The following is a 10,254-nucleotide window of genomic DNA, read 5'->3' as shown; positions in this document are numbered from 1 at the left end:
AAAGTGAGACGAAGCAACAACCGATGCCGCATTACATCAATCACATTGTTTGTGCTAAAACATAAGTAATCGCATTTAGCGACAGTTGTCCCATAATCATCTTCATACTCAGCAGCCAAACAAACCCCCTATTGCATAACCATCGTCTTAATTACTAAGCAGCAAAAAAACTCATTTCGCCAACACGTTGCAGAAACTAAAAAAAAAAGCTGCCAACAGTTACTGTATGAAAATATTCACATCTTATCTGTAATATGTACACTAAGAACAAGACATAGTAGTTGAACGCGACTATACTTGCTTCAAGACGTGGTATATAGTTTGATGTCCGATGTCCTAAAACTATTTGCTCTTTGAAGGCAAATCAATATGCATACAAAGAATAAAAAACTCTAGCAGTTCATACAAACATATGACTACTCTGTAAGAAGGGGAACCTGTAATGCACAATTGGCTGCTGGTGTATCCAATGCAAAGTTTTTTAGGGGTAAAAAGGCAAGAAAAAATAACAGTGACACCAACACCAAGTTGGGTGTATGGGCCAATAGTTTTATGCAATAGCAAAGGAAGTGATACAAAAACATATTGCAATTTGCAATCACATATTTACTACCAGTAATTACAAAAAAAAAAATGGTTCTATGTCACAATCTAAAGGAGTTTTCTTCAGTAACGCTCTTAAAAATAGCTTGTCAGTCTCAAAGGAAAAAAAGGTAATTAAGAACTAAGGGCGCACTGCTTAGTTTAGTTTCACAAGATCGATTGCATTGTCAAGGTTTCAAAAGGTGGCTCTGTTTAAAACCAACTTGCGATGGCCAAATTAATCATCGTGTCTGTGTATTGCCAACCAATATATATAGGTTTCATTTCTATATGATTTGATCAAAGATTAGCAATTAATATTCTTAGCAGGATAATTTCCATCTGAGTAATTTGTTGTCATCCTTTAATTAATGGTCAGCATTCAGTAAACTCTGGAAACAATCTCGAGTATTGTAAGGTTACTAGGTTACAATTCATGCAAAGGTTACAGACCTTGAGCCGCATCGATAAGGATCTTAGAAGTTATGTATCAGGATAAGGGGAAACAAGGGATATAACATGTCAAATAAAATAAGTTATAATTTTTACAGAGTTTCCCTTGACAGTTAAGTACCATACTTTATGATTGACAAAAGTTTTCATTAAAAGGAGTTCTGAAGAAAGAATACCAATAATGATCAATTGAACAAGCATGTACCAAAACATTCATCTTGCCTCCTTAGGACGTTTTTTCATCCAATGGACATATAATTTATTAGCACCATAGCCTAAACACCAATTCGAGAGATGGTTGACTCTCGTGTGAATTACATCCAAACACCCAAGTTTCCATCAGGACAATGTTCTTTGAGTTCATTGTGGAAGTGTATATGTCATAAACAGTACTACCTCCATATTTTAATGTATGACACCGTTGACTTTTTGTCCAACGTTTGACCATTCGTATTATTCAAAAAATTTATGTAATTATCATTTATTTTATTACGACTTGATTCGTCATCGAAGGTTATTTAAGCATGACATAAATATTTTCATATTTGCACAAAAATTTTGAATAAAACGAATGGTCAAACGTTGATCGAAAAGTCAATGGCGTCATACATTAAAATATGGAGGGAGTACAACCTAAGTGACACAGTGAGTGAGGGGGGAAAAATGTTGAAGGAGCAGTTGTCTCATTCTTTAAGTTAATGGGGTACTGTCGAGAAAATGCTGCAGAAATGTCCTTGCCAAACAAGTATCCTAACAGTTTTCAATAACAATTCGCGCACCTCAATGTAGGCCTTGTTTAGTTCCTTTTTTTTTTCCAAAAACATCACATCGAATCTTTAAACACATGCATGAAGCATTAAATATAGATAAAAAAACTAATTTAACAGTTTGCATGGAAATCACGAGACGAATCTTTTGAGCCTAATTAGTCCATGATTAGCTATAAGTACTACAGTAACCCATATGTGCTAATGACGGATTAACTAGGCTTAATAAGTTCGTCTCGCGGTTTCCAGACGAGTTATGGAAATAGTTTTTTCATTCGTGTTCAAAACCCCTTCCTACATCCGGTCAAACGTCCGATGTGACACCCAAAAATTTTCTTTTCGCGAACTAAACAAACCCGTACTCAACCTCACTGATTGTGCCAACGTGCTATTTTATCAAGATCACTGTGACAGCATGGGTTATGATTATTTGTGGAATATAGTTGAGAACTAGCATTACTGTGATGATCCTTTTATCAAAGTATCTTTACTTGTTGCAAACCAAGCAAAGTTGATGTCATACTATTTCCTACATGGAGAAGTTAGCATTAACCGTAGAGGCAAAAACCTGATGTTAAACAGTACTGAGAAGTCCTGTAAATTGAAGGAAAAGTAATGAAGAGTACGGTATCACAGTAGAGCAAAGGGCTAGAGACAAGAAGAAAGTAAAAAGAATGTGACGATATTTCAGGAACATAATAATAATTGACTGAAATAACTTTAGACATATGACTCCCATAAACTAAGCACCGAAGCCAAACAGATGCTACGTACATCGATCGGACCGGCGAATTTCAAAGTTTTCACAATCGCATTCCTAGCCTGTCGAATCGAAAATCTAATCGCTTAATTTGCTAACTCATCATTCTTCACCAATTCAAACCAATTAGAAACATATATAATGTGGAAGTGAATTACCCAATTAGAGTATCCATGCGTCTCCATCCTTGGCGTCGAGCGCCTTCCTCAGCCTGAGCATGGCGTACGGGACGCCAAGGCTGCACAGGTTGATGGAGACGCAGAGGCACCCGACATGGACCATGAGGTCACCGAGCAGCTCCACCACAGGAACCCCCCTTTCAGCAGGTGGGGGCGGATGCAGCCGCGGCACCAGCAGGAAGAGCGAGACGAGCATGGTGATCCAGAGGTAGGGGAGGAAGGCGAGCCCCATCACGAATCCGACCTCCACATCACGCGGCGACCACCCCTGGAGCATCCAGTGAGCACGGGGATGCGTCTCCGGGGAAGAAGACGCCTTCTCGGGGAGCACATCGTCGCCGTCTTCTTCACCTCCTCCAAGCTAGAGATGGCAAAAGATGCAGAGTTCACCCCCAAATTGAAATATCAGAAGTAACCAGAATAAACAGATCGAGCAGGGCGCGAGGCGATGTATCATGTATACCTACCTCCGCCTCCGCCTTGGCGTCGCTGCGGCGGAGGATGCTCCGGCCGAGCAGCGAGATGAAGAGCATGGCGAGCGCGAACGAGAGGGAGAGGTTGCAGCGGTGGTCGTCCAGGACGGAGGTGGTGCTCTGCAGGCGGGCGCAGTGCACGACGTCATTGGCGATGTTGAGGACGCCGGCTACCCAGAGCGCGCGGAGGAGGAGGTGGAGCGCGGGCGCGAAGGCGAGGAGGCGGCCGCGGGGAGACGCCTCCATGGCTTACCTCCACGCTCTGGCGGCGGCGGCGGCGTGGGCGCAGCGCAACGCAATGGAGGAGGCGTTTTCTTTTTTAGATTCTTTTTAGATTCTTTTTCTTTTTTAACAAGAGGGGTAGAGTTGTATGCGTACAATATAGGAACCACGTATGACTGTTTTTTTTAAACTAGCACACGAATCTTGATAGCCTCTTAGGCAATGTACAACGCGCGTGACCGTGGCATGTGGTCTCAATCCTCCACGTTGGAGCCAAGCCTAGCTGGCATGCGCACGGGTGGTCTCGCAGGCTGTTAGCGAGCTTGTAGAGGAACCCTTGCAAGCGTCGCACCTGGGCTCGAAAGCCACGAAGCCACGAGCCGAAGCCTTGCGTTGGAGGAGTCGGAGTCCTGCGCGTCGCCTCGTCCGGTCCCCCCTGCACCTGCCCCAAATCCCCATATTGTCGTGGTCGTCGTCGCCGCCAGATCCGCCGCGCCACCTTGGTCGTCGTCGCTGCTCCCCGCCGCCGCCGGTGCGAAGGCCGGACTCGCGCCGCTTCCCCTCCGCCGCTAGATCCGTCGCCACCGCTGCTCCCCGCCGCCGAGCTCGCGCCGAAGAGGGGAGCAGCCGGCGAGCTCCCCACCGCCAGATACACCGCCACCGCTGCTCCCCGCCGCCGATCTCACGCCGGAGAGGGGAGGGGAGAAGCCGGCGAGGGGAGGGGAGAGGAGAAGAGAACCGAGCGACGGCGGCTGTCGGTGGAGAAGAAATCGAAGAGAGAGAGAGAAAGAGGGGGAATAAAAAAGAGAGGGCGATGGGAAGAGGCTGACAGTGGGTCCCAAGTTGTTTAGGGTGTACATATACTACTTTTAGTTACTATAGGGTTCAAAATATAAAGTTTTAATAGGTTTGATAATGCAAGGGCTGACATGTAAATAAATAGGGGCTGACAAGCAAAATACGTTTTGGAGTGGTTTTCACTGTGGGTAGTGTGACCTTTGTGTGGTCTATCCTACATGGCATCTTGAGACTACTATTGCTTATAGTCACCATTGTACATGCCCTTATTCAGATTATTCAGATTTGTTATTCTGGTTTATTCAAATCTTTTGCTAGGTTAATCTATTTTCGAACAAAGAGAGTGGAACAGATGCCAGGAAACATGCATTCTGCAGAGCAAATCATAATCGAGTGACATGTAGTAATTGCTAACACGGGCAAATTAGGGAGCAGAACATTAGCAATCACCCAAGACAAGCAGAAGTTAACAAACCTTTTACAGCAGCAAAACACGTTGCCTCAGAATAGGTTATATGCTGGGCATCGGTAGGGACAAATACAGCTCTGAATTAGCGTTCCAAAACATCAAAACCGGTGTTCGTCAGGGACCTCAAAACCCCAATTACTTGTAAAAACAGTCGTGGTGTGTGAGGCACTTCAGAACGTAAAATTGTAACAGGTGGCAGCATAAAATTCACATCACATCTTGTTACTCGGACAGCTTGAGGTCGCGCATCAAATTTCCCACAGAAGACAACCCAAAAAGCTCGTGTACTAAAAAACAACTTGTATTCCAGGACTGAAATTGCAAAGATAAAAAGTAGCATTAGCTTTTCCACATAAGAAATGACCGAATGCTTCGAATGTATAATGAGAGTACATACCAGAAACCCATTATTATGACACCAAATCAAGTAATCTGATGATGCAACAATTATCCAACAATCAGTTGGTTTAAATTTAAGAGCATGAACTAGGAGCTACCACATAGTAAGCTCTAACTAAAGTTTCAATCCTGACATCTACCAATTCTTTGGCCCATTTTTCAGTCAACAAAATTCAATGGGGGATTAAAGGCACCAGTTCGAAGGTGTGCATCTGTGTAATAGTAATAGCAAAGAAAATCAATTGAATCATTTTATGTAAGGTGTTTCCTTGTCATATTCTTGACTAAGCTTTTAACATTTATTTGTCTAAAGATAGCATTGACAAACATGAAGAATGAAAAATCAGCTGACAATATAAAATGATTGTTGAAATATTAGTCTGTCAAATTAACCAAACCCCCTAGACCCCAAATCTGCAAACCCTTAACCCCTAGGAACAGGAGACCATAATTTGATCTTGAAAAAGAGCCCATAGTTTGATAAATCATTTGTGGAATGACGATGGCAGTGCACGGCAAACCAGACATAGCAAAATTCTAACATCAAACGAAAGGAGTCAAGCCCCTACAGGTATGTCTCAAAACCAGCCACTAGAAGGGATACCAGCAAAATTCCAACATCAAACGAAAGGAGTCAAAATTCCAACATCAAACGAAAGGAGTTAACTAGAAGGGATACTAGCAAAGTAAACCCCATCTCAATCGGGCACGGCGTCCGTCACAGGCTAGAAGACGAAAGGAGTCAAAATTCCAACATCAAACGAAAGGAGTCAACTAGAAGGGATACCAGCAAAGTAAACCCCCGTCACAGGCTAGAACCCTACAGGTCTGTCTCAAAACCAGCCACTAGAAGGGATACCAGCAAAATTCCAACATCAAACGAAAGGAGTCAAAATTCCAACATCAAACGAAAGGAGTCAACTAGAAGGGATACCAGCAAAGTAAACCCCATCTCAATCAGGCACGGCGTCCGTCACAGGCTAGAAGACGAAAGGAGTCAAAATTCCAACATCAAACGAAAGGAGTCAACTAGAAGGGATACCAGCAAAGTAAACCCCCGTCACAGATGTGAAGAGTTATCTCAATCGGGCAAACGGCCGTCACGGATGAATGAATCTATCTCAATCGGGCCCTAATTAAAGCCCGTCGGGCAAACGGCCGTCACGGATGAATGAATCTATCTCAATCGGGCCCTAATTAAAGCCCGTCGCCCTATAGCTCGTCACAGATGAATGAATCTATCTCAATCGGGCCCTAATTAAAGGGCGTCACGGATGACCTTCCCGGTCGGTCACCCATCCCGAAATTGCTTCAGGCCAAGCACGCTTAACATCAAAGTTCTTTGGAGATTAGCTTCCGGAAAAGTAGTTGTAACTTGTTGGTATGAGTATTCTATTAATCCTATTAAGCCCTAGGCCAGGATGTCAAATTGGGGTTATTAAATGATTTCAAATGGAAAAGTCACCAAAACCAAAGTTGTAGAACTCATCGAGGTGCAAAATTTTTATTTTTGTCATTTCTCCATCTGACTCTATTTAAACAATTTGAAATTTGAAATTCAAAGTTTGAAAAGTTTAAATAGAATTTTAGATCAGTGAACGACTTCAACTGAAAAAGTCATCAACAACAAAGTTGTATAACTCATCAAGATCTATAACTTTTATTTTGGTCATTTTTCTATATAACATTTTTTGAACCATTTGAATTTGAATTTGAAAATATGACAACTTCAAACAACATTTTCAAATACTAAATGATATCAACTGAAAAAGTCATCAACAACAAAGTTGAATAACTCATCAAGATCTAAAACTTTTATTTTGGTCATTTGTTCATACGACAAAATGATAGTAACATTGTTCACAAAATTGATATATCTCTTATCTGGTTTTATAAACTATAACACATATATGTAAAATTTGTGAATAATATTACTAACATTTCGTCGGATGAAGAAATAACAAAAATAAAAGTTTTAGATACTGATGAGTTATTCAACTTTGTTGTTGATGACTTTTTCAATTGAAATCATTTAGTATTTGAAAATGTTGTTTGAAGTTTTCACATTTTCAAATTCAAATTCAAACTGTTCAAAAAAAAATGTTATATAGAAAAATGACGAAACTAAAAGTTGTAAATCTTGATAAGTTATACAACTTTGTTGTTGACATTTTTTCCATTTGAAATTGTTTACTACCCGTAAAATTATTTTGACTCATAAAATGAATTATTATACTGCACTTAATTATTTTGCTATGGTCAACTTACAAATATAAACATTTCATATGAAAAATGGAAAAATAGTCATCAGTGATGGGCTTTAGTTAATGCCCGATAGAGATTAAGTATATAGCCCGTCACTGATGAGTCATCTATGACGGGCCTAGTTGTTATCTCAAACGGGCCTCAAGTTGTGGCCCGTCACGGATGATGGTCATCTGTGACGTGCCACAACTTGAGGCTCGTTTGAGATATGGAATGTTATCTCAATCGGGCCTAAAGTTAGTGCCCGTCACAGATGATGGTCATCTGTGATGGGCCGCAACTTTAGGCCCGTTTGAGATATGGAATGTTATCTCAGTCGGGCCTAAACTACGGCCCGTCACTGATAGGTGTTATCCGTGACGGGCTTAAGTTTTATGCCCATCTAATATGTCTGTGCGACCATATCTCAATCGGACACTTTTTGGCCCGATTGAGATGACTTCCTTGTGACGGCCCGCTATTTCTAACCATATTAAAACCTGTCACTGATAGAACGATCTGTACTAGTGAGCACACCTTTGAACCCGTAAAACACCATCGCACTGGCTAATTAGCAATTTAGCATGCACAATCAAACCTTTACAAGCTTACAGCAGAAAAAACACGTTGCCGCAACATAAATGCTAGACATCAGCAGAAAATACAACACTCTAAGGTAATGTTCCAAAAGTTCAAAGCTGAAGTATGAGAGGGGCCACAAAACCTCAAGTACTTGTAAGAACAGTTGTAATATCATGTTTCACAAACACTTCACAAGGAAAACGGCAATAAGAAGTATCAAAACAGTAACATCACATCTTGTTACTCAGATAGCTTGTGTTCACAAATCAAATTTCCCACAGAAGACAACCAAAGCAAGTACAAAACACCGTGAATTCCAGGACTGAAATTGCAACAGGATAAAAGCAGCATAAGCATTTCCCACATAAGGAGTTTGCGGATGTTTAGGAGTGTAAATGCTATCAATCCGTTATAAGGATAACAAGTCAAGTAATCAAGTTGAAGTTTGATGATGCAAATCCAATTATCCGGCAATTGTTTCGTTTAAATTTCAGGGCATGAACTAGGAAGTAGGAACTACAAAACAAGCTCTATATAAAGTTTCATTGCTGCCATTTACCAATTCTTTGGCCCATGTTGCACTCAAGACAACTCAATGGGCCAAAGAACTGGTAACATCAGTGACCAAAAATTCGATGCACTATATATGCAATGAATTTGTCATGTTATAATTCTTGATTCTTCACTGAGCGTATATCTGCGATGTTGCCTTCCCTCTACTGGTGAGTGGTAGGTAATTCACTTTTCAGCTTCCTTTGAGAAAAAGAAAAGGAAATAAAGTGCTATATAGATATTTTACGAATAGAAGAGGGATACACAAAGCAATACACAGCATGAAAGCGACTTATATCCTTGAAAAGCTAATATTAGTAACTCAATCACATCACCATTTACGGTAGACCAAGCAATGACGTCGCATACAATGTTCTACATAGAGCTGCTTGCATGTAACATCGACCAAGTAACCCTATATATTGCGGGTAAAGTGCAAAGGTTTCGGTAACAACAAGCAAACGGTACACAGAAAAAAAAAGTGAAAATAATGTGGCGACGATTCAGGGACACAATTACTGTCTCAAATAGCTTTAGACATGAGTAAGTACCGAAACAAACAGATGCCACAGCTATCAACGCCCAAAAATTTCACAATCTCAATCCTTACATGTCAATCGAGAATCTAACGTTTGATTTTGGTACAGCAAACAATAATACAATAGAGCAGACAAAGCGAACTCACCATTCATCACCAAAAAATTTAACCACTGCGAGGAATTCATCACCAATTCAACATCATATAATGTAGCGTGAGTCAATTACCTTGTGGCATTCGTCCATTACACCATCCCGATGCCTCCGGCCTTCACGCTGAGCGCCTTCCTCAGCCTGCGCATCGAGTACGGGATGCCAAGTATGCACAGCGTAATGGAGACGCCCAGCAACCCAACATTGGCCATGATGGAACCGAGCGGCACCAAGGCAGGATCGGGAGGCGGCAACAGCGTCAGAACCGAGCCGAACAGGGTGAGCCCGAGAGAGGGTGTAAAGACGAACACTAAGAGCATCTGCAACTCAGTCTCCTCGTCAAGCTGCGGGCGGTGCGGCGCCTCCACGGATGACGAGAGCTTCTTGGAGAGGGCATCGCCGCCACCGTCTCCGCCGCCGCCAAGCTGCCATGGAAAGATTCACAGCTCTCCAGGTCACCACAAACGAGCAGAAAAAAAAAATACTCGCGATAAATCGAATCGTGTGACAGCCAGTCACCTACCTCCTCCTTGGCCTCGCGGCGGCGTAGGACGCTCCGCGCGAGCAGGGAGGCGAGGACGATGGCGGGCGCGTACTCCAGGGAGACGCGGCACCGGTCGTCGCTCAGCAGGGAGGCGCCACCCAGGCGTGCGCAGCGCGCGGCGGCGTTGGCGATGTAGAGGGCGCTGGCCACCCAGAGCGCGCCGAGGAGGGCGTGGAGCGCCGCGAGGCGGCGGCCCTACGGAGGAGGCGCCGCCGCCGCAGCCGTGGCGGCGACCCTGCAGGACACCCGCCGGAGCGCCGCGTGGAGGATGGCGGTGGCCCTGGCGGCGAGGGGGCGGCGGCCGCGGGCGCGGGGTGGCGCCGCCATTGCAACCCTAGGTGGGTGGGGTTGGGCGTAGCGTAGTGGAGCGCGTGGGAATGGGGGGACTGTGAGCTGTGGCGTTGATTGGGTTGTGGACTTGGACAAGACGAAGCTTTGAACCCGGGTCGACCTGAGCTCTCGACTTCTCGCGCAGGGGGGGGGGGGGGGGGGGGGGGGGGGGGGGGTGGTTCCCAAATTTGTACCCGTAAGATTGTACAC

The 10,254-nt window shown here is 43.6% G+C and overlaps 1 protein-coding gene and 1 pseudogene across 1 annotated transcript; both read right to left on the bottom strand.

Moving 5' to 3' along the window:
- Positions 1–2,488: 2,488 nt before the first annotated feature.
- Positions 2,489–3,544, bottom strand: LOC127782888 (uncharacterized). The gene is made up of 2 exons (XM_052310166.1): positions 3,209–3,544; positions 2,489–3,102 (listed from the first exon to the last, which is right to left on the bottom strand). Exons 1-2 carry the CDS (start codon positions 3,458–3,460, stop codon positions 2,725–2,727), a joined length of 630 nt encoding a protein of 209 aa, XP_052166126.1. The 5' UTR covers positions 3,461–3,544; the 3' UTR covers positions 2,489–2,724.
- Positions 3,545–4,727: 1,183 nt separating this feature from the next.
- Positions 4,728–10,041, bottom strand: LOC127783398 (uncharacterized; annotated as a pseudogene).
- Positions 10,042–10,254: the final 213 nt, after the last annotated feature.

This window comes from Oryza glaberrima, chromosome 8, assembly GCF_000147395.1.
Source record: "Oryza glaberrima chromosome 8, OglaRS2, whole genome shotgun sequence".
NCBI classification, from domain to species: Eukaryota; Viridiplantae; Streptophyta; class Magnoliopsida; order Poales; family Poaceae; genus Oryza; species Oryza glaberrima.
Note: the sequence above shows the minus strand (reverse complement) of the source record. Positions and strands in the feature narration are given on the sequence as shown.

Coding starts and splice junctions, on each gene's coding strand:
- LOC127782888 (XM_052310166.1), bottom strand. CDS start 3,460: ATGGAGGCGTCTCCCCGCGGCCGCCTCCTCGCCTTCGCGCCCGCGCTC. Junction 3,103..3,208: donor ACGCCAAGGCGGAGGCGGAG/GTAGGTATACAT, acceptor TGCCATCTCTAG/CTTGGAGGAGGTGAAGAAGA.